Source organism: Ornithodoros turicata, chromosome 8 (assembly GCF_037126465.1).
Source record: "Ornithodoros turicata isolate Travis chromosome 8, ASM3712646v1, whole genome shotgun sequence".
In the NCBI taxonomy this organism is placed as follows: Eukaryota; Metazoa; Arthropoda; class Arachnida; order Ixodida; family Argasidae; genus Ornithodoros; species Ornithodoros turicata.
The window spans coordinates 33,277,006-33,300,538 of NC_088208.1; the positions used below are offsets into that span (position 1 = coordinate 33,277,006).

The 23,533-nt window shown below is 45.3% G+C and overlaps 2 protein-coding genes across 4 annotated transcripts in view; both read right to left on the reverse strand.

The window, feature by feature from the left end:
• LOC135366158 (calcitonin gene-related peptide type 1 receptor-like) overlaps nucleotides 1–3,684 on the reverse strand; it is a 146,172-nt gene extending 142,488 nt beyond the window's left edge. Inside the window, exon 1 of the mRNA XM_064598815.1 lies at nucleotides 3,333–3,684. The gene's annotated coding sequence lies outside the window, so the exon portion shown is untranslated. The remainder of the gene's footprint in view (nucleotides 1–3,332) is intronic.
• A 7,704-nt stretch (nucleotides 3,685–11,388) lies between these two features.
• LOC135366161 (actin-binding Rho-activating protein-like) lies at nucleotides 11,389–23,402 on the reverse strand. Of its 3 annotated transcripts, none has more exons than XM_064598819.1 (5): nucleotides 23,344–23,402; nucleotides 23,006–23,079; nucleotides 14,155–14,361; nucleotides 11,794–11,953; nucleotides 11,389–11,729 (listed from the first exon to the last, which is right to left on the reverse strand). In XM_064598819.1, exons 3-5 carry the CDS (start codon nucleotides 14,331–14,333, stop codon nucleotides 11,541–11,543), a joined length of 528 nt encoding a protein of 175 aa, XP_064454889.1. In that variant the 5' UTR covers nucleotides 14,334–14,361; nucleotides 23,006–23,079; nucleotides 23,344–23,402; the 3' UTR covers nucleotides 11,389–11,540. The 3 variants fall into 3 exon arrangements, with proteins under 3 accessions (XP_064454889.1, XP_064454891.1, XP_064454890.1); XM_064598821.1 differs by having other exon boundaries at nucleotides 23,006–23,076; nucleotides 23,344–23,361; XM_064598820.1 differs by lacking the exon at nucleotides 23,006–23,079 and having other exon boundaries at nucleotides 23,344–23,394.
• Between the last annotated feature and the right edge of the window lie 131 nt (nucleotides 23,403–23,533).

The following is a 23,533-nucleotide window of genomic DNA, read 5'->3' on the forward strand; positions in this document are numbered from 1 at the left end:
TGGGTGTTTACGTCGCGAGACAACTGAGATCTCAAAAATAACAAAGACGGTTAAGAGCATCATCTGTTTACTATATACATTAAAAACAAGATGATTGATTGATTTATTATTTAAAAGATAACCAGGGAGAAATTGAACTAGTCTCCTGACTAGTTCTGCTACTCCCAAAACAAAACAACAAACAAACAAACAACCCAAAACAAACAAAAGTACATTCCCCATCCCCAACTGAGAGAACTTCCTTGTGAGCTGCGGCATGGAACTCATATTTTAGGATTTTGTGTGAGTGCCTTGTATCAGTGTGTATCTTTGTAGTGTGTATTAGTGTGCATTTGTAGTGTGTATCTTCGCATTAGTGTGTATCTGTTTCTCTGCATGTTCTAGTGATATTTATTCACTTGCACCTAGTGTAATACCACACTAATTAAAAACAAGACTTTCGTGCAGTAGGCTGCACTTCTTCAGGTTCACTTCTTCAACCTGAAGAAGTGCAGCCTACTCCACGGAAGTCTCGTTCTTAATTTGTATATAGTAAACAGTTGATGCTCTTAACCGTCTTTGTTATTTTTGATTCTGCATATCCGGAAACTTGTACATTGTTTTTCTTCACCTTATAGAGTAGCTTATTTAGTGAGTCTAGGGTGAATTATGAATGGAATATCTATGCTGCTCTCATAGCTTTTCTTTTTTTAAATATTGTGCAGCTAAAAGTCAAAACCCTGTATAGATAAAATGTAGTACACCTGCAAATACGTGTCATAAATAGGCATAAATAAGGTTGCGTGGTGGAAAAAAAACTTATTTCGTTCCGTGCTAGCGCCGCGAAGCAACTGTGGCTATGAGTGCCGTACAGACGAACGGAGAGAGGAGAGCAGGAAAGAGTGGGAGACGGGGGAGTTAGTATGCGTCCTGGGCCGACTTCAGGGGAAAACTGTGCCGGAAATTCGTCTACAGGATCTTCGGGAAACCCGGGGAAAACTTCAGAGAGCAAAGGCGGTGGTAGGATTCGAACCAAGCACCTCCCAGTTTTCAGCACGACCTTGGTTACCACGGACGAGCGGCTTTATCCCGCTCAGCCATGCTGCTGGTGGGACACTCCTTTTTCTTTTTTGTTTCTTTTTTTTTTTGCCACGCAGCTTTTTATTGAGCCATGTAGACACAAAACAAAATACAATTCAATACAGAATACAGATATAAGAATGAGTTTTGATGGCGTCCGTTTTACGGATGAAGATGAATTATCTACAACTATATGCGCAAATCCGTTTAGAAGCTTAAAAAGTAGAGATGAACCATAAACACACAAATATACATAATAACATAGACATATCTTCATAATAAAAAAAGTGTAAGCGATAAGCACGGCACAGCAGAGACGACTGACTGGGTCGTCTGTGTTGGACACGTGCGTCATGTCGTCGCGCGCCCATCTTTTGATTTCGGTCATTTCAATGTGATGAGGAAAACTTACACACACTGGCTTGACGTAACAATGAAACAAAATGTAATATGACGTTTCGATGCCTGTTCGGGCATGCCTGCGCCGAACAGGCATCAAAACGTCATATTACATTTTGTTTCAAGTTCATTTTGTTCACATTTTGTTCATATTTCATTTTGTTTCGTCAAGCCAGTGTGTGTAAGTTTTCCTCATGATGTCCCCTGGCTTTTGGTCTGTCTTCAATTTCAATGCGCGTACCTACGGTTCGACGCAATCGAATCCATGATCTTGTCAATGCAAGGTAGTTGGGAGGCATCTTTTTCATTCTATCGGGCCACGGTCGGGTTTCGTCCTTTCATTTAGCCAAGGACAGAAATCCTTTGCTCTGTTACTGCATCAATGCTGCTGCCTCGAAGGATTGAGGTATAAGGAGGAATCATCCGGTAAGGTAGTTTTTACCACTTCGTGCTCGGTGCCGCTGCTTTCTCGCCTGTGTCATTTTTTTTTTGTATTGATACCCTTTGTATGAGCAGATTTGAGACCGACAAAATGAGTTTTCAATGTGTTATGATACCCGAAGAGTGCCATACAGAACACGCGATCAAAAAGATATAGAAATTTTTCTAAATTTTAACGTGACCATAGCTATCGACAAAGTTTCATGGTACTTCTGTGTAAAGAATGTAAGGGACATGAAGAGAAAGAGGACGAAGAAGGGGCACGTTTAGAAAGGAGACCGGAATATGAATAAACCCCATGAGTATTTATATTACTTTTAATTTTTTGTTTTTCGTTTAGGGAATAGCAAGCAGGCGTGCTGCATGGCTGACCTTTCCCCTTTTATTTTTCCTTTCCCTTCTTCTTTTTTCCCAATAAATCCCCCCCTTGAGTCTTTATCCCTTCTAAGTCTTGCGAAGAATAAAACCTGTTTTATCCTACTTTACAACTTCCTAATGCAAAATAACTATACAATGGTGCTCTAGCGGGAAGCCGACATAACTACATGCGCGTTGCCAAATAACTCGTTGCGACTTGTGTTTGCCCGTGCTGGCTTCGGCATTGTTTTGTCGCTCGCGTGACGCTACTAGTTCCCATAGCACAGTGCGCGCAAAATTTAATTGGGACGCATCACGCATAAGTGATTGTGTCTCTCTGCTTTCACGCATTATGTAAAATGGGCGAGCGTGCACAGGCAACGCCTTCGAGAGAAGGCCCGCTCAGTAGACATCTCTTTGGGGGGAAGAAAATTAGCATATGTGCTTTTCATTTCACCTTTCCTATTAGGCATGTGCCATTCGGTGAAACTTTAACGCTGCTTTATCACGTGCATGACGATAAAACATCTGTCAGCGGTGTAAATCAGAGGTTATTTCCTGCTGTGCCGGTCGAACCGCCATTTCATTGTGGAATGAAATGAACATAAAGCTAACGCTAAATTCCTTACGTACAGCGAAGCGCCTAAACTTAAAGAAGCGCGCGCTAATGTTTTCTAACGTTTCACTCCTCGAGACGAACCGATATCAAAAGCCAAAGTAATTTGCGCTTTAACCTCGAACTCAGCATTAAAACATCCCTTTGGGCTTGTTGGTGATAGACTTTCATATCGTAAAAGTGCTAAAAACAGGACAAACACAAGACACACAGCGCTCGATGTTGTGTGTGTCTTGTGTTCGTCCTGTTTTTAGCGCTTTTACATTACGAAACTCGAACTCAGCACTACGCTAATATGTGTCCTCAGGTAAACGATCGAACAAAAGAAAGTATGCGAGACAATGCTAATGTTTCAGTGAAATTAGTTACCAGTGATAAGTCCTTGAAAATGTTTCACCTTTTTAAACTCATTAGCTGTGCATCTCTTCGTCAGCAAACAGAAAGAAATTATTCTACTTACTCTTCCTTTTTCTTTGTCCAACGTCGTGATGTTGTTTACAAGTGCAGAACTAGCAGGATTTCGCATCGAGTCGCTAAAATATCACGAGAGTTGTCATTCGGTGCACCGCCAACACGTCTCACGAACTTTCACAACACCCATGCAGACAAAAACTTTTTGTCCAAGTAGCTTTCGAAGTACACAGGAAAAAGTGATAAGGGCTCTCCTAAAGTGCAAGGAAGCCGAATGCAATATCGGACAAGGCGGGTAATCGGCACTGAAAGAAACGGCGACACACTTCAGACGAGCGTGATCAAAGAGCTGTCAACTGAGATGGCCTGGATGAAGTGGAGTTACGCGTGGAATGGGCCCGCCGCGGTCAGGGACCGAAACTTGCCGGAACAGTAGCGACACCTGCAGCGCCCAGGATATGAGAAGAAGGGAGAGAGGAAAGGAGGAAGAAAATAGGAGAGAAAGAGGAAGCGATGTGAATGGGGAAGCGAGGAAAAAAGGAAGGGACTGAGTGTTTTTTGAACGCGGGAACGGTTTAGTCGGCAGATTTTAGCGCGCTTTATTCTCGTGATACGAAAAAGAAGCGAGAGCGATTGAGTGTGTGAGTGAGCAAACGGGTAGTGGCCACTAAACCACCACACTTCTGTAGACCATGGGAACGAACATATCGGTACCAGTGAAAGACAATAAATGTAAGCGGTGACTGTGTAATCGAAAGTATGCTCTGAAACTAACTGCGAGGTTGGTGATGGATATTGATGTTCTGAGGCTGGAACACGGAAGAAAGGACAACAGAACACACAAGCCTCAAGTGCCCAAGAGCAATGAAAGAAGGAAGTCACTGAAAAGGTTAGCCGGCTGTAGGTCTGGAACCCACATCTTCTGGATTGCCGGTCCAGAGCTCTACCAATCGAGCTAAGCTAACACACCTCCCCAAAGACTTGCAAGGGTGCGTCGCTTGAGAACACATGTAAGAGTGAAAGTGGAATGAATGAGTGAGAGAGTGGATGTGTTTGTCCCTTCAAATGACGCACCCTTGCAAGTCGTTGGGGAAGGTGTGTTAGCTTAGCTCAATTGGTAGATCCCTGACCCGGCAATCCAGAAGATGTGGGTTCGAGACCTACACCTTGCTAACCTTTTCAGTGACTTCCTTCTTCCATCTCGAGGTTGGTGGTAAGCTATGCGACGTGGTAAAGATAGATAATGCTTGAATGGAGAGCCCTGCTCGTTTTTTTTTGTTTTTTTTGTGTGTGTGCGTGTGTGTGTGTGTGTTTGTTTGTCTGTCTGTTCGTTTGTTCGTTTGTTTTGTTTGTTTGTTCGCTTGTTTGTTCGTTTGTTTGTTCGTTTGTTTGTTCGTTCGTTTGCTCGTTTGTTTGTTCGTTCGTTTGCTCGTTTGTTCGTTTGTTTGTTTGCTCGTTTGTTTGTTTGTTTGTTTGTTTGTTTGTTTGTTTGTTTGTTTGTTTGTTTGTTTGTTTGCTCGTTTGTTCGTTCGTTCCTGTTGGTCTTCCTGGGGTCGGTTTTTGGGTTTTCTATTCACTTGTTCTGGAGTATTGCCTGACCCGACTTTGCCCGGTCTCACATCTCTATATTTTCTTTAATTGTTTCATCGGCCATATTCAATCAACCAATATCATATCAATGACATTTATTCTTGTGTACTGCGTCTCTACTAGGATTGTGTCCCGCATATATACCTCAACTTTTGCCTTATCTCTTCGTTGCTGCCCGTTGTTTTCTGTTCATTCTCCTCTGTGCCACATGTAGCTCGTTATTTCTGTCCATGGCGCTTCACTCTACCGAGTCGCATCAAAGAACCAGGCGAAGAGGTTCCTGCCTCTTTGATGTCAAGCAATGCAGGCATATATCATTCTTCACTTATTTCTACCACCATTGCTCTATTACGTTTACTTCTTTACCATAGCATGCAGCTCTAAGCGCTGTGGAGTAGACGGCATCCATGTTGATATTTTCTTGTATTTTCTTTTCTTTTTTAACACGCATCGTGTTTATCGCTATAAATAAGCTGAAGACGTAAACGTAGTTTTTTTTAATTGCGTGTTAGCGCCGCGAAGCAACTGTGTCTATGAGCGGCGTACAGATGTGGACAGATGGAGAGAGGACAGCATGAAGGAGTGGGGGACAGGAGGGGTTAGTATGCGTCCTGGGCCGACTTCAGAGGGAACTGTGCCGACATTCGTCTGGAAAGTCTTAGTAAAACCCAGGGAAAACCTCAGACGACACTGCCGATGGTAGGATTCGAACCCACTACCTCCCAGTCTTCAGCACGACCTTGGCTACCACCAACGAGCGTGACGCCGTGATCGTAGGTCTTGTGCCTTATTGTGCCTACATTTTCTCCGTCATTTTTTTTTTTACTTTTTACTTACTCTTTGTTCTTCGTAAGTAATAAAGTAAATAGAGATGCGAGCAGACTATTTTGAGTTATGCAAATAAGCCAACGTGCTTTCATTGTCAAACCAACCCTCAATCTCTCTTGAGTACTCTCTCCCAGCAGAGCCTTTGTACCTCACTTTGCTGTACACTGTTCTCTTGCTTTCTTTTTTTTTTTTTTTTTAGAGCTCCTTCTTGAGAAAAGTCGCAAAAGTCCTTTTTTTAGCACTTGTTCGCAAATTTCACAATGCAGTTTGCGGAACTTAATAAAATAGAAAAAAACAGTCAAGATAGCAGCAATTCGCACAGCATTGACGTCAGCGTGCGCGAAGGCTCTCACGGAGACACGGACATAGTTGTACGCTTACGGAAGAACAAAGGGACAAATTGCGAGCGAACTGGTGTAAGGTGGGTGGGGTGTGACATTATCCTGAGCCTGGGTTGCAGAGGCAAAGGACCTACAAGAAAAGTAGACAGGACGAAGAGTCACAGACTGTTTCAGCTTTCTTTTAGTGAGCGTTTACATATTTGTTTAGTAGGCAAGTATTTTTCTTTTCGTCCCATAGCAACCACCCCACAATGTACAGCAGGCTTCACCTGATACATCGGTGCGTTAGGTGGAGCCCGCTGCCTGCTGCCCATAGCTAGTATGGGGTTCTAAACACGTAGTTCGAGAATAATTTCACATATAACTTCACGCTAGGTATGTTCCGACCTTGGAAGATGTAGCTTAAGCTAGATGCCCGGCGACTTTTTTTTTTTTTTTGTTCGCCTCTTTTTTTCCACGTGACCACTTCGTGTGTTATACAGAGATGTCAGATCTTTATCACTTTTGTACCTTACAAAATATAGGCTAATGCAATGAAGCTTGTACGTTAATAAACAGTAGTTTCAGTTATTGTTTTCTTTTCTCTCTCTTTTTATCACTTGTGTTGACCGCACTTGACAAAGTTTCGACATTCCTCGTTTGCTAAAATAAGAGGAAAAGCTGAAGCGCATTGCTAAGTCAAATTCTTAACAGAAACATTTGCCTACGTCAATGCGTAAACAACAAATGCCATACGGAGCCGGCGTCACGCTGCCTTCCTTCGAGCCTTTCGATTGGTTCCATGAACTATTCACTTTACGTCGCAGAAAATAAGCCAAACATCACACCTGGACCTAACAATACAATCATCTCTCGTCATATAACGTCTCCCACACGAAAAACGAAACAGCCAGTCTACGAGAGGAAGCCACTTTATGACCACTGCTCACTAAATTATTGACAGGCTCATTGGCCGGTGCCATAACTCTGCTAACCCACTTTCGCAAGTAGTCGTAAATGTAGGAAGATGATGTCCACAAGTGGTAATGAATGGGAATCTAAGGTATTCGTGTCGCATTGACAGAGGAAGGAAGGGTGGTTGTCAGGTGACCACAGCAGCTGTCTGGAGCTGGAAACGGTCTTAAGGAACAGCTTATCAGACGAGGCACACTTGCGTGTTTCCTTCGTCTGTGTCTTTATACTGCATGTATAGATACGTGGGAGCCCTTCTATTCACTGAGATGTGTTTCCTGACGCGTGTGTCATGCAGTGGGCTTGACAGCAAAGCATCTTACAGCGTGAGCTGTTGACCAATGTTGTCATCGTGTTTAAATGGGTATCATATTCAGATATCAAGTTCGGTACTTGTGTAGGTACATAGTGGCCATTATGAAACTTTGATCATAATTAATCAGTATAATGCAGCATTACGAGAATCGTGAAAACGGGTTCCCCTACGTCCGCTTCCTTTTTTCAGTCAAGTCGGTTAACCATTATCCCACACTGGCACGAACATATTGCATACCGAAGAATTACTGGAAATCTTTTTAGAATCCTTAATTGGCAGCCAGACCTCGCTATCATAAGCGTACTGGCGTAGCCGGCCCAATGTAGAGTTTGGCAAACATCTCCATAATTTTCTTTTTTATACCAACCAACTGGAAATCGTTTTGAGGAAATTACGTTTCACAGCATTAGCAGCACGATTGAGAGAACGTTCTCGTGAGTAGAAGTAACATTTTTTGCTTAATACGTGGCCCTGCAGTACAAATTAAAGTGTTTGCCACTTGTCAGCGCATCATTGCTTGCGCATAGCAACACGTATATCCGACTGTTTAGGGAATAGCAAGCCGGCGTGCTGCGTGGCTGACCTTTCCCCTTTTATCTTTCCTTTTCCTTTTTTTGTGCCAAGAAATGTCCTCCTCCCCCCCCCCCCCCACTGAAGCCTGTGAGGCAGTTCACCTTAATGACGCACTTGTGAACGTTAAATTCTATTGTGCTATGGAGAAACTGCATTAGGCTCGTGTGACCTGCGCGACTGAGAGAGCAGCGGCATTTGTCTGGTGATGAGATCGGTAACTCCCTTTTGTTAGAGTCCTATTGAATCCAACTGAGCCATTTTTAGTTCCCTCTATAACGTTCGGGGCAGCAGTAATACTTCTGCGTACTCTACTCTTTTCAAACGACGGTCATGCTCTTACGAGGCATTCACATACTTTGTGAGACTATAGCAGTCGTGCACCCATAAGCAACACACCGATACGTGTTGCCTCAGGAAACAAGGGAATATTTACGAGAGAGATTTCATTATTCGAGCAGCAAATACGTTGTGTCTCTCCTCTAAACGAAATCTATCTCGAATACAGACGTCACTTTATGTAACTGAAAGAATGTGATGTTCGCCAATGCTTGATCTTTCTTCGAATGGAACATTCCACTGTAGGTATGCAGGAACAGCGAGCAGAGACTGTCCTTTGAAGAATTCGGTCTACTTTTCAATTTCACAGGGAACCCTCGTAAATTCTTTTTTTTTTCTTGGGGGCGAGGGGGGAGGGGGATTCTAGTAGGAACAAGTGCAAATGTAGTTGGCGTAAGAACGGGGAAACGGCACAGAGGCTCAGTTGAGTTCTCATGTAAAAATTAATCCGTTTATTTTTAGGAGGTACGAAGCCACTAAAGCAAGTGTCCCCAATACGTATAGAGCTGTATGTGTATAGCGCATGTCGACATTATTACAGTGCTACATATCCCTACATATTAGAAAGTCGTCTTCCAGTTTCGCTCCGGGAACATCCTGATTCTGTAGCAAATGCAAAATGAAGAGTGGCAGTACTAAATTACCGACACGAAGTTACTAAAGTACGACAAACATTACATGCAGGGATTATACGTGTCACGGATTACTTAATGCGTTGCGGGCTAGAGCCCTCGTTAATACAGTCAGTTATACTCCCGTTTACGTGTCGTAGTTCCCGAAGCTACCCGGTATATGCACATGGTACCCCTGTCAATTATGTCACTCAGCACCGATATCTCGGCGTCTGCATAGATAGCGGTCTTACTTGGTGTGCCGAAATATACGATCTATGAGGGAAAAAAACGCAATGGTACTTAAACGTGATGCGGTGCTTAGCCGTGCCGGCATATGGGGTCCGACACTACGTGATCTATACGGTGTGTTCACAATCTCTCTCTCACACGCACCACCACACCACCACGCACACTACCACCACACAACACACACCATCACCATCTCTTATACTAGGATCACTAATGGTGCCTTCGACTGGTCGCCCCGATACTCAGAGCCGGAGCGAGCCAGACCGCGTCTCACTCCAGCTCCGAGACGGAGTTATCGTGTACGAGCCTTACGCGGCAAGTTCGAGCAGGGGAGAGGGAATGTTAGCTCACGTGACTTCTGGTGTTTCCCTCGAAGTCCACACCACTGTCAGTGCGCAGAAAGGTCGTCCGCCCCTCTAGGTACGAAGCAATCCACCAAAGAGGTCGCCCGACGACACTCAAGGTACTCAAGGCACTCTCTACGATGAAGAATTCCAGCAGGTTGCGAGCGTAGAATTTACTTTGGTGATGTTTGAACTTGGTCTGACTCATTTATTTTATTTTATTTATTTATTTAACATTAGTAATGCCGAAACGTCACGTGAAACTTCTGAAGTAAGACACAAAAACAACATGAAAGGTAAAATCTTCGTCGAAACACAGAAAATGAATTCGTTTATTTTTAGGAGGTACGAAGCCACTCTCGCAAGTGTCCCCAATACGTAGAGCTGTATGTGTGTAGTGTTGACATTATTACAGTCCCTTAAGGCGCAGACTTATTAAGACGCAAGCTATCCAGTTGGGTGAGTACTTTGTCCAACGAGAAAATACAGGGCGACACAGTCTGCGTCATTGTTTTTTTCATACTTCTTTAACCTTTTCACGTCGAGACTGAACTGAGTCAATATGTGCATTCGTTCATTATGTGTTCAGTGGCGGACAATATGGCTGACGAGGCTGCAGAAAATGTAGGAACATTCACCCCAGCGACTCACACCCACGGTAACTGTTGACGCTGATATTACGAATCTAATTTTGGCCCCGGTCGGCGAGAAGCACACCCTCCGCCGTGCATTCAGCTCGGGCTTTGGCACGGTCATATTGCGGAGAAGCGCGCTTTACAGCAGCGGAGCGTACTCAAAGTTGACTGTGACGTATACAGAGTTAGTCTGGCGAACGTTACACGTTTCAGTCGCATCGTAAAAATCGAAGACGGTGCCTACCCCAAACTCTGAAGACAGATCGCCATTTGTCTGAAGTTTTGTCGGATTTTTTTGTAACCGCTATGATTGTGTACCCTCTTAAAAAAAGGGTGTACTTTAACTCCTTTTTTTTTTGCTACATATATAACTCCCTTTTGGAGAGTACAATTACGCTCAAAAGGGTGTCTCCTCACTCCCTCAAGGGAGTAGCATAACACCTTTCTCCCTACTGGAGAGTTATATTACTCCCCGGCAGGGAGAAGGTGTTATGCTACTGCCTTGAGGGAGTGATGAGACACCCTTTTGAGCGTAATTGTACTCTCCAAGAAGGTGTTATATATGTGGCAAGGAAATGAGTTAAAGTACGCCCTTTTTTTTAAGAGTGTAGAAGGAAAATTAAAAATCAAGCAAAATCTCGCCCCATGCATTTTCAATGGCATAGCGCACGCAAACACCGCCATTTTTTCTCGCCATTTTTTTTCTCGTGCAGTGTCCCGCAGAAAATCCAGGAAAATCTGCAGGGCACGACCGTGTTGCATGATGGCGTTTTACACAAAAGTACGCTTGAATGAACGAAAACATTAAAGAGCTGTTGAGGATCAGCGCGGGAATTAACATCCGAAATATTGAAACGGCCATTCAGAAAGGAAGGAAGGTGGGTTCCGCCACGATTTGAATCGATATTTTCAACAAAAACGTTCACTGATTAACTTCGCACTTATGAACCTTCATCGATGCGAATCCAACCCACAATGGACTTTGTAGCGTTTTGGAGTTACGAAAACGACAACAAAAGCAAATGTGACAGTCACCCGCATGAACGAAGGATTGCGACGTTTATTAAACTAAGAACAACCGAGTCGCGTACGGGATTTTATTTAAAATAACGTTAGCTTCGCGAGACAGAATAAGGTTTGTAACTTCCTGCTTAATTATTTTTAAGGACAGGCACGTGTAAGGGATTACAATATCGAGCGGGAATCCTCATGAATAGTGCAACAGGAAAATACCTTTCCGAATCGCGTTACGAATGACACGTCCTTTCAGTGGCGGTATTCTTTACCTCTTTTTAACGACACAAAAGTATAAGAGGAAGCGATCGAAATATTCCACGAGTTTGTTTATTCGAAGTCGTAGTCAGAGAACAAAACAGAAGTTTCAGCTCGAACTGTCGCGTTAAAAGTTTCTTCTTTGGTTTCGATTAAAGCTCGTCATCAACAGGACAGCTGTATAGCCAGTGTTGATATATGTTGTGTCTCATGCGTTGCGGAATTCGTGTGGTTCGTAGCCCATCTCCATGTAAAGATCGCGCAGAGACTTCAATAATGTGATGACGACATCGTCATCCCTCCTTTGGAAAAGCATCTCGCCTTGAAAAGTCACGAGGCCGTGCTTGCGAGCTCGCAACAGAATACCCACGAGCTTGTTCGATATCGATGTGTACAGCTGAAAAAAAACTTGGTTTCACGAAAGTTGATAACGACGGTATGATGGACGGAGTCCCGTTTACCTGAAATAGTTCACCGAAAGTGATGACCGTTGTGCCGTCGGGCACCGGTTGTCCGAACTCTGTGATGTTCTCGCACAGGACACGAATCTCGCTGCTGATAAGAGTGCCTGCCTGTTTGCCGCGTTTGTCGGTCTTGCTGCCTTCTTCGGGTCGACCGTATCTAGACGATGAGACGTGAAGGTAAGTAACACAGTAAGTTCTTCATTCTTTCCATTGATACGCTTTGTGTACAGGAATATGTTCCCCCGTCATAACGTTTCGAAACAATGCACTCCTGAAACTTGATCAAGAGTCAAGACTCGATTTTCCAATGAAAAGAGATTACTTTCAGTGGGCGTTTCGTAATTCATTGGAATACGGCTGCCACGTAGCCCCATTTTGAAAGGAAGCTGTCGCCTGTGGCGCCACGACGCTTTCTTACAATGCTTTCTTCGCATCCATTGTTTACCTTTCGGAAGCCCTCTCCACATTCCCTCCCTTTTCTATACCTCAGCGTGTGATGAGAACAAAGGCTTCCGCAGGTAAACAAAGTGAGAAGACCACGTATCCTAGCTGATCTGAACTTGACTCAAAGAACGACCGGCTGCATCCTGTCGACGAAGCTGCGAACTTAATTCTGCACAGTGATAGTTATGGGCGTCGTTTGCGTTTGGCGAACTCGTCGCTATAAAGGAAGGGCATTGTGGTGGGAAATGGGAATACTCACTCTAACAAAGAAAGGAGGAAATTGGGGAGTACTTGCAGCTTCTAGTCCCTTTGATAGGAATTAGTCCCCTTTTTGGTCCCGCTGACACCGAAATTTACTTCCCATCAATGCAAACTGTCCCTAAGCTTCAAATAAGCGCTGCATAAGAAGAATTACAATTTGGGAAGCAATTACAGCGTATCGCACGCTAAACAGCAATCACGCCTGGTTTCAGTCCTCTGGTGGCGAAATTTGCTCTCCAGTACTGCAGATAGTCGCGAAACTTCCACGCATTTAGTCCAAAAATGGACTGTTTGCAATGCACCTATCCCCCAAAAGGACCAAAATTACACCTTGTTTCCTTCCAGTGTGCTACTAAAAGTGACACCCGTGTGAGACTCGAAAAATAGATGTTGACCATAGCATTTCGACTGCCGGTATAGAAAAGTCTATCAAACATTGCGTTTCAACTTCAAGAAGCATTATAGAACAGTGTCAAGTTTCCGAAAGTGAGTGAACAAAAAAATGGTTGAACTGTTAGGAGCATCAAATTTATTAACAACAATCTTTCGTGCATCAGTGTGCACTTCTTCAGGTTCTGAAGAAGTCCTTACGGTCCTTCAACCTGAACACACACACACACACATACATGGGATGATGGTGGACTTTGGTGGGCGACTCACCGCCGCTGAGGCGGTACACTGCCTTATTGCACACTGGGAACGGATGAAGGGATGATGATGGGGGGAGCACTTTCAGAGATCCGGCGTCACCAGACCGGTGGAGCGCAAGTACTCCGCAAGAAGACAAAGGCCTTGCATCTGGTGGGCAGCGTTCGACCACGGTTCAATCTTCGCGAGGTTGAACGGCCGTTTGTCAATAGACCTCTCCCTGTTTGTTAACAGATGACGTCATAGTGTTCGACCGCGCCACCAATTTGGTAGAGTTGAACTACGCTCGAAGTAGGGGCGAACAAGGTCGCGCCCGAAAGCCACGGTCTTGAGGGGACTACGATGGTCCCTGAAAGGGACGCGACCTTCGGTCCTACTTTGCTTTCAATAGGAGGCAGCGAACAAGTGCCCATTCGTGGAACCCAGCCCTCCCCTTCCGATTTGTTTCGGTTTCAGCCTGTCTACCAACGTCATGATGACGTTTCTCGGGTAGAGGTCTATACGTTGCATAGAAACTTCCATCAGTGCACGCTCGTGGTGATATTGCCCACAAGCCAGGATGACGTGGCGGAGGTCGCCGTGCACTCCACAAGAGGCAGAGGGAAGACAAGGTGGAGCCGAGACGGTGTTTAAAGGCAGGTGTAAATGCAACGTTGAGCCTCATGCGGTGGAAGAGTGCAGTAAAGGGGCGCGGTAGTCGCGGAGGAATTTCGAGAGAAAGCGTGGGGTCTACATCCGAGAGAAGGGAGTGGGCAACCTGAAGAGGCGCACACTGATGCACGAAAGCTTGTCGTTAATAAATTTGATGCTCCTAACCGTTTAACCAGTTTCTTCTGGTTCAACGCCAAAGTCTATAGTTTGGCTCGGAAACAGAGACACATTTTGAAACCACTTCAACGCACATTTGCCAAGGCCACCAATGACCACCAGTAGCGCTCCCCAAAAAGGCCAGCAATCAACACAGATCTGCACCACGAAAGAAAGTATGGATATATGCTTCTATACCTCGGATCGTCCTTGCTCAAAGCTGCCCTGTGTGAGGCCCCTTCCCATTCCGAGAAAGGGTTGTCCATCTGCTGTTGCTTGTGCTCTTCTGCCTTCCGTTGGAACATGGCTACTTTGGCCGAGAGTGCAGGGCGGCCAAAGACCCTCACCTCTTTCTTGGCGTTCTGTTCCTCGTCCATGTTATCACTTGTGCACGATATGCGACCTCTGCACGATGAAAATAGAGAGAAGAACGCAGATTAGAATGGAAATTTGGATTTGGATTTGGAAATTTGGAAGAAATAAGTACTTTACTTATTTCTTTCATGGCTTTTTCCCCCTCTTTATAATTCACTGGCTTGCACTGTGGCATTGAGGAGTGCTCAGTCACCCTCCCAGGTGTATATCGCTCGCTGAGTGACCCCTGGTTTGCCAATCCCGAACGATGCGCAGCTACCCAGGGCTGACGAGCCGCAAACACGGCGAAACACGTGTCCTCTGGTGCTGTCGCATCATTCCATGAGTATCTGTTTCTCTACGTGCAGCCATAGAAGCCATCTTAATCTGTAAGTTTGAATTTCAAACACGTCTTGCGTCATTTACTTATTTCTTTCATGGCTTTTCACCCCTCTTTATAATATATATATATAATCGGGGGGGGGGGGGGGGACCATTAAAGGAACAAGTAAATGACACTCTCTCTCTCTCTCTCTTTCCTGAATTTTTACAATTTCAATCTTGTGCAGCTCGGAGGTCACGTGCACATTTCATCTTTGTGCGGACGCATTCACAGGTGGAAGATGAAAGTCACTGAATCAAGATGAAAGTCATCAGTTCTTTCGCATTCACAGAGCTCGTCTGGCTCCGTCAAGACAAATTCCCACAATTCCTGCGCTCCTTGAACTGTCAAGAAGCTTCGACTATGAAACGATGAATGTTTTCCTTCTTTTATTTCTACTGCACTTTTCTTTTGTCCCCAACTATAAAATGTTCCCGAGGAAGCTCGGTCGCCAGTCGGGCCATTAAAAATGTTTGCGAAGATATGTTTGAACAACGCGCATATAATGATCTCAACGACGTAAATGGGGGTTCGCCAAACAGTGCGATGCTGGCGGAAGCACACTTTCAGCAAAAAAGAAAAAAGTAATAGGAGGGTGAAGTAAACAGAAACTTTGTCCTGAGTTTATTAAAAAGTGGTTCTCTGTCGTTCTAGCAGGCTCGCTTTACTGCTCCCACTTTTCTTTCCTTTTTTTTTCTTTTTTTTCTGGGTTCGCTGAAGGTTCCGATCAGTAAAGCAGAGGTTCCGAAAGCGTCCGAAGTAAAATTTACAAGTTAAAAGTTTCATTTCGATTAGTGAGCGTATGCGAATGAACCGATCACTGCTCAGTTCTTGGTCGCTGCTCACTCAGGGATGCTCTGAGGGATGCTCAGTCAAAAGAAAGCTTTTCCATAGCGCCACCTGTTTACGAATTATTAGAGAGCTTTAGTGTATCGTATACGCTATCGCCTTTGCGTACGTAAGGGATAGCGTATAGTGGTGCTGCGCGCAGTGCGCGAAGCTCTCTTTATGTATTGCGCATGCGCATAGCCACCAAGGCTATTCCTTACGCACGCAAAGGCGATAGCGTACGATACACTAAAACTCAAGGAGGTGAACCCGATACAGCGCCCTGTCTCTACTATCGAACACTAAAACTCACTATTCAGTCGAGGGACCTTCGTGAAATACCCGGTATATCTCTCGTGTATCTGTCGGTTCCATGAGACACGGGCGAAGTATGCTGTTGAGTTATGCAGTATGCAGTTGTAAGTATATGCAGCAATAACAACAATAGATGACGGAGAAGTAACGATGACATGGGATGTTTCCCCGTGGTGGCCACAGGACCCTATCCCACTTCACAGAGGTAAGTATGCAGTTAAGTCCGCTCGACTCCGAAGACACATGCTGCGCGTCGGTGCAGGGGTGGGAATCAGGCTCGATCCACAAATAAGTGACGGTGCTCTCATGCTTTATGGAACATCCAGGTTTGCGAGCCGCGCCACTTGAATCCTGTAGTACGAATACTTCGGAAAATGGGGATACGCATAGAAATTCCGCGCGTGCGCCCAATGAAGCAAGTCCTATTTATGGAACTCGAGGAACTAGCGAATGTTATCGGTGTTTCCGCCTCGGCGTGGCACCTGAAAAAGACAAGCAATTTCTGGAAAAGACGGGAGACGCCAAATTCTGCTATTTCGAGCAGTAGAGCGGGCGCAACGCTGCCATGCAAGCCCAAACACTTCTCCGTACTTGTGCACAAGTTGGTTCGTATAGCTTCTAGAATTAGGATGAAGCGGGACCACTTTTGTCTCTTGATGCGGGTTCACTGTGTGAGCTTTCGGTGTTATCAAGACGTTACTTTCGCGTTAAAGGCGATTGCTGATTTTTATTCAGAACAGTTTTCATACAGCATTGTCTTGAGTGACCTGGCTGAAGGCATGTCTTGCGAGGCCATGTCACCGTGCACAATTTACGTTCACGTCATGGTGCATCCTGTATATGAATGTCCCCATTCCTTCCTGCTATCCTCATTCTATTCTATCTTTCCGCGGCTCATAGCCACAGTTGCTTCGCGGCGCTAACACGGTATAGTATATATACAAGGTGTTTCACCTAACTTGTTATTAATCGCTGTAAAAAAAAAATTACTAGTCGGAAAACGATGCCGTCAACGGTATCTATCTTCTGGGAACTTTTGCCACGACTTGCGTCGGTTTTAATTACCTTTTTTTCCTTTTTATTCTTCTTTTTTTTTCCCCGCGAAGTTTTATTTTCGGAATTGAACTCGAAATTTTGGCTAGTGAAGGCAACGTCCTTTGTCTTTCTTTCTTTTCTTATTTTCTCAGAAATAAAACAGGTGTGCAGGTGCAATGAGCTATTATTCATCTTCGCTCGTCTTCGACACGCGTTGTTCTTAGTACTGCACATGTGAAAAGTTCCCAGACTGTGGGTTTCATAGCGCACTTAATGATTTAGAAGACAGCACAGACAAGATGGAGGAGATACTAGTTTAGCGTCTGCTATTTCGTGGCAGATGCTGTCCTTTGCGTCAATCATTTGCCCACTTCCCTCCTTCGATCGCAATAAATTATGAATCTCGCGGGGCTGGGGAAGCTTTTATTAGTAGAGACTTGAGCAGATGCAGATGCGGCAGGACTCTGGTCATAGTCAGTGCGTGGTAAGCATAGGATAACGAAAGAAGAAAAAAAAACGAAACCTGAGGAAAGGAACAGGGATTTGGTCCAGGAACGCAAACCGTGAGGCACACACTGACAACAGTGAAGTATTTCAGCATGGGCAGTAAAAGTTCTCCAAGACTTGACGTAGGAATTTCTGTACTATTGCGAAGGGGAACACTAAAATGAAAAGGGTCCTGTGATCTGTGGACATTTCGTTGGAGAATCCAGCTATAGCCCTGAGGGAGAAGCCTGGGAATGCACTGCAGGAGCAGGCTGCCTTCGTACTTGTTTTTATGGCCTGCGTTTGTGCAATTTTATCCCGCTTTTGTATCAATACAACCCAGATAAATAATAATAGTAACAATAAACTGTCCTTGAAGCAGATTGGAGCCAAATGGCCCCATCAAGAACCAGACGGCCTTGAGTGGAGGTGCAATCTTTTCCCTACATGGATAAGGCAGGCTACTCCAAATGCAATGGAAAAGAATGAAAAACATGTCACCAACGGGCATTAGCCTATTACAACAAGACCGTAAAACGATATGTAAACTAAGCACAGAAGCAAATACGGAGCTTTGGCAGATCGGAAGCACCCTACTACAACGTAAGGTTAGGTAAGTAAAGTAAGGGTAAGGTTAAGGGTAAGGTTAAGGGTAAGGTTAAGTAACGTTAAGGTAAAGAAAACTGAACGTGATGGGGACGCCAAGAAGCAAGTGACAGACACGGACAGTACACGTACGCGTAAAGCTCTGACGTCAGAGGACATAGAGCTACGGCCATTCCAATTGGTGCTCATAAGCACATGACGTCTCCCGCGCTGCCTCATTGGTGGAGACACCTAGTGATATCAGAGCCCGATGGGTTTCGGTATTCGCGGTGCAGATTCCCCCACCTTTTTTTTTTACCCTCCTTTTGTGTAAATCTCGCAATGCAGATTCACATCGATACCTTCCTCTTACACTTATCTGGAATGGAAACTTTCCAAAATGTCCCGTGCTGGGTGTCTTCCACATGGGACTGCGAGGTTCAGCACCGCAATACATTGGCCCTCCGAGCACGAAACGCACTGAATTCAATCTCCTTGTCCTGTGAGACGGTCAAATTTTCTATTGTATCTATGAATCGTCACTGTCAGCATAAGTCGGGAAACCCACGCGCGACGCTATGCCATTCACTGTATATAAAGCCCACTTGCGCTCCTGCTATAGTTGTGTCCCGTTGTATACTGGATGCCGCTGTTAGGTAAGTGCAAACATCCATTCGCGTGTGTCCAACAACGGCGATCCAATATCGTCACCCCGCGGTCGCAAACACCCTTCTCGCCTTGGGCGTGAAATCGTGGAAGGGAAGACGTGAAATCGTGGAGAGGGAGACGCTGCCCATCCAGCGGCCGCCCAACAACGTCAGCCAGAAGTTGACGTCCCCGCCTGAGGTCCCCTTTATGGCAAGGCGTTCTTCTCTGTAGGATCACGGCCCCTCGATCGCTCTCTCCGCTTCGCTTGCGGAGCAGAGAGGAACGATCGAGGGGCCGTGGTTGGATAAGCTAGGATAAACCAGCAGAACGCTGTGCGTGTCTGTCATATTTCCTGGCGTGCCCATCAGGTTCACTCTCAAAAAAACGCGAGTATCTTCTCGCAATACAGGAAATCTATACTTAAAAATCGCTACTCTATCAGTGTTAGTGTTGTCTCCCACGGCTAAATCAGAACCGTAAGGGACGCGGTTGTGTGCGTAGCATGACAACTACACGCCGGAGCCACCTAGAAAAATATAGCCTGGTCGCTGAAACGGTGATGGTGGTGGCGCTACTAATGAGAGAGCTCGCCGTTGTCGACCTCACAGAGGTGAGCAACGTCGCGACTAACGCTCCGGGGGAACGTGCCTCCTGGGCCGACTTCTAAGGGAACTGTGCCGACATATGTCTGACAGCGTCCGGGGAAAACCCAGGATAAGATAGCACAGCCGGCACCGGAATTCGAACGCTTAAACGGTGGTGGTGGTGGTGATAGGGCTTGCCGTTGTCGGCCTCACGTATGTGGGCAACGTCACGACTCACGCCCTGGGGGAATAAAGCGTCCTGGGCCGACTTCAAAGGGAACTGTGCCGACATATGCCTGAAAGCGTCTGAGGAAAACCCAGGGAAAACCCCAGACAGCACAGCCGGCATAAAACGACAGCTTAATGGTGGTGGTGGTGAAGGGGCTTGCCGTTGTCGGCCTCACGTAGGTGGGCAACGTCACGACTGACGCCCTGGGGGAATGTGCGCCCTGGGCCGACTTCTAAGGGAACTGTGCCGACATATGTCTGAAAGCGTCTGAGGAAAACCCAGGAAAAACCCCAGACAGCACAGCCGGCACCGGGATTCGAACCCGGGTACCTCCCAGTCTCGACGTGACATGGCCAGCACGCTAACCACTGAGCCACGGGAGCTGGTGGAACGACAGCTTAAACGACATAACGTCGTCATTAGTAGTCCACCAATCACAACGAACCGCGCGTTGCTATATAACTTTCATCTTTCTCTTTCGCGTTTTATCTATTTTTTGCGTTTAATATGGTAACGAAAGCGTTATAACGTGCGTTTCTTCCGTCGATGTTATTCGTTGTCTAAGGTCCCGTTGTAGAAGCCCACTGAATTAACACGAGGAAAGACCCTCGGAAGTCACATCGACACTACACGTCACACGTCCCGCATCACGATGTAGAACCATTCTGAAACTGCTTCTAAGCGTCTGGGACACGTGCCAAGATGTCTGGGAATGCCTTGGAAATAAATAAATAAATAATAACCGAAAGATTCTTGCACAGGGAGGAAATCGGAAAGGAACTAAAACATGGACTGAAACATCGGATTTCCAGCCATCCCCGAAAACCGTACCCGAATACAAGCATTACGAATTCAAACATCCTCGAGGGCATTTGGAGGATGAATTTGATACGCCTGGCGCAAGCTATACCCCGCTGTACAGCGTGAAAGGAGAAATACACAATGTCGTGTCTGATGTATCCCTTATGCTCACTATTTCAACAACCAGGACGTGATGCGATTGTATGCGATGCGACTCGATGTCGGGCTTGTGTTGCCCCATATATATATATATATATATATATATATATATATATATATATTATTGCGACACGAATCCATTGTGTGGCTGTGATGTATGGCCAGACTATACCTTATTTGATTTGTCGAGCATTGACGAAAACTGTTCGAGCGTGGAGCTAACTGTAATGGTCCGGCTGCCAATAGCCCCAGGGAAGGCAAAAAGCTTCGAAAAAGGGAACACACGCCCGGGAGACCAAAAGAGGCAATTCGATTGTGCCCTACCAGCACAACAACATTATCTGAATGATGGTCGGGTGGCGGCGAGTTTTATAATGGGTGGCGGAGTTTCAATACCAGGGGCGATACTGTAATGTGGTGAAATGGAATAATATACGTCGACAGTAGCATACCTTGAGCTTGAGGGAACCAGAGGACGCAGAAAGAAGTAGACAGGACGAGGAATAATAAGGAATGATATGAGTATAATATACGAATGTGTAAAAATGTAACAATGTAAATGTAAAAAATAAAACAGTAAATATGAAATATAATATGATTCGATTCACAGTGAGGACCGAAGTCCTCAAAAACTTTACAAGTGCTTAGGGCAGAGTGTTGGTGGGCCCTAACAGCAAACTGCCCGCACAGTGTACTGAAAGTGCAAGTGCACAGAGGCGTGTAGTAGGTATAGATACTCGAATCTGCACCAGCTTGCTCGTTGCATCCTATATACAGCTGTGTTCAGTGCAGCGGTATACTCTGAGCGTCTGGTGCAGCTTCGGTGCTTGGAGAATAGCGAATACGGCAATTTTTAATCACGAAGGAAAATTTCTGTTTTAAAGTCTAAATGTATCTCCCTCTCCCCTCCTTCGTATGAGGTGCGACACGGCAGCGCGGGGAGGGTGTCCAATCATCGCGTGAAATCGTTTGCGGAGACCAATTTTGGGCGGCCGCACCGCACTGTGGCTCCTCTTGAGAAGGAGAGAAGGAAAGCGCGATTTCGTTGGTTCGAACGACGCAACGAATGAAGGAGCCATTCTTGCACCTTAGTGCTCCTTTAAAATAGTGTAGTGTTTATCTACTAATCTACTTACTACACTAATCACTACTTATCTACACCCTAATATTAGCATCACGAACTCGTAGGGTGAAGTGAGGCGCAGCACGACCTGCTTTCTATATATATACTAAAGGACTTGATTACACCCAAAACAACATCCGTTTTTATGCCCAGTTTACCCGAAAACACGCACCCTTTCAATCATTCCAGTTGTGTCTATGATAGTTCCACCACGGTCCCTTAATAGCTATTAAGGGACCGTGGTTCCACCAAGGAAACAGAAGAAATTCTTGAGTGTATGTGTGTGTTTTCAGGTTAACCGAGCATGTAAAAATGAATATAAGGTTTGGGTATAATAAAGTCAGTTGATCGACTGCGCTCGCCCGGATGCTTGTCGGCGTGTTGTGCCTCAGTCCACGCTACGGATTCACGGGACCCTATGGAGCAGGAGGAGCTGTGGAATATTAGCATGCTCTCGCTCGCCGAAAAATGAACCTTGCAGGTGAATACAAAATGTAAAGCCACACAATACACGAACATAACACGCACGTTCATGTACAGCTCTCGTCAACCGTAATAATAACACTGGAAAAAAATATGGTCTCGTTTCCAAGCGGGATTACAGCGGCCTTTGGGGCAATAAGGAAATCTTAATCGAACAAAATTTGTCAGTCAGTTTAACGCAGTCAGTTTAAGTCAGTTTTTTAAGGGTAATTAAGGCAGTTCGTGGGAAAAGGCTACGTGATGGGGCCGGGACACAAACCTGGACCGTCATGCTACTTCGTTTTCGCACACATTATATTCATTCCCATATGGCAATCGGCAGGATACATATCCTCCCACATTAAATTTAGTTTCGGAGATATTCTACGTTCCACCTTCCATGCCCAATATATTTGCGTTGTGTCGCTCCTGAGCCTTCCTAGGGACCGCCCCGAGATATCCCCTCTGAAACGCTATTCCAGACCGCACATTGCGGCACGCGTGTAGGGGGACGGCCCAAATAGATCCCAACAAAACACCTCGTTAGTCAGAAAAGTGGGGCTGCCATAGTCATCAAATGGAAGTCGAACACTGCATGTTATTTCCATTGTGCACTTTGCGACAACTGCTGCCTTTGTATTGCTGTGTGTTTCTCTACCAGCTTCCCTCTCGACGAGAGGCAAATCATGCCGCAAAACTATAACCTTCGGAACGCAGCAGACTTCCGTGTGGTAATGTAAACACAAAGAACAAGAGTGATTCAGCTCTTCATATCGATGCAGCTCTGAAATAGCTGCGTCTCCTTCTTTTGTACAAATATAGAAATCACCAAGTCTCAAGAGAAACCGAAGCGCTCTGGTAAAGCACGCGCACTGCGTAGTTTGGCGCTTTTTGAAGGGGGTTCCGGACGCTCCGGAGCAGCAGTTTTTGAAGGAGAACACCGTTGACCTTTGCAACTGTGCAAAAGCCAAGTCCTTTCACCCGCCCCCCACACTCAAAATACAGGCACACATAAAGCACAAGTGCGGTTGTTGTCGGAAACAAGTTAACTTACTTACACGACACGCCCTGCAGAACTCCAAGTTGACACGAAGCGTCACTTCAGAACACTTACATGACACTGCATGCACTGCTATGAAACGAACCAAGGAAGTGCTATTAGAATTAACAACACACAAAGATTCAAATAGGACAAAACGTTTATTTCAGCCAGGATATGTTAGAGGAAGTTGTGCAAATGACGTGAGCTCGCATGACACATTGAGGTCTGTGTTATGGAAAGCATCAAAAACTCAAGACTGGTGTTAGTTCTCTTGCGTTGGCATACAGCAAATCTCGAAAGGTGTACAGTTGATTGCGATGCATCATTGCACACAATAAATTCTCGACTACTCACATCCAAGCGCAGAAACACGACCACTGCAAATAAACAATAAACAACTTCGCATTTGACGCCTTGCGGACGACTAGAGAAGCTTCACAAATGTAGTCTTTTATAACGAAATACTGTTTCAGTTTCTAAGCATTTTTAGGTATTCATAAGCCCTGTAAAGTAAAGTGTTAGAATTGTTCGCAGTGGATTTAGT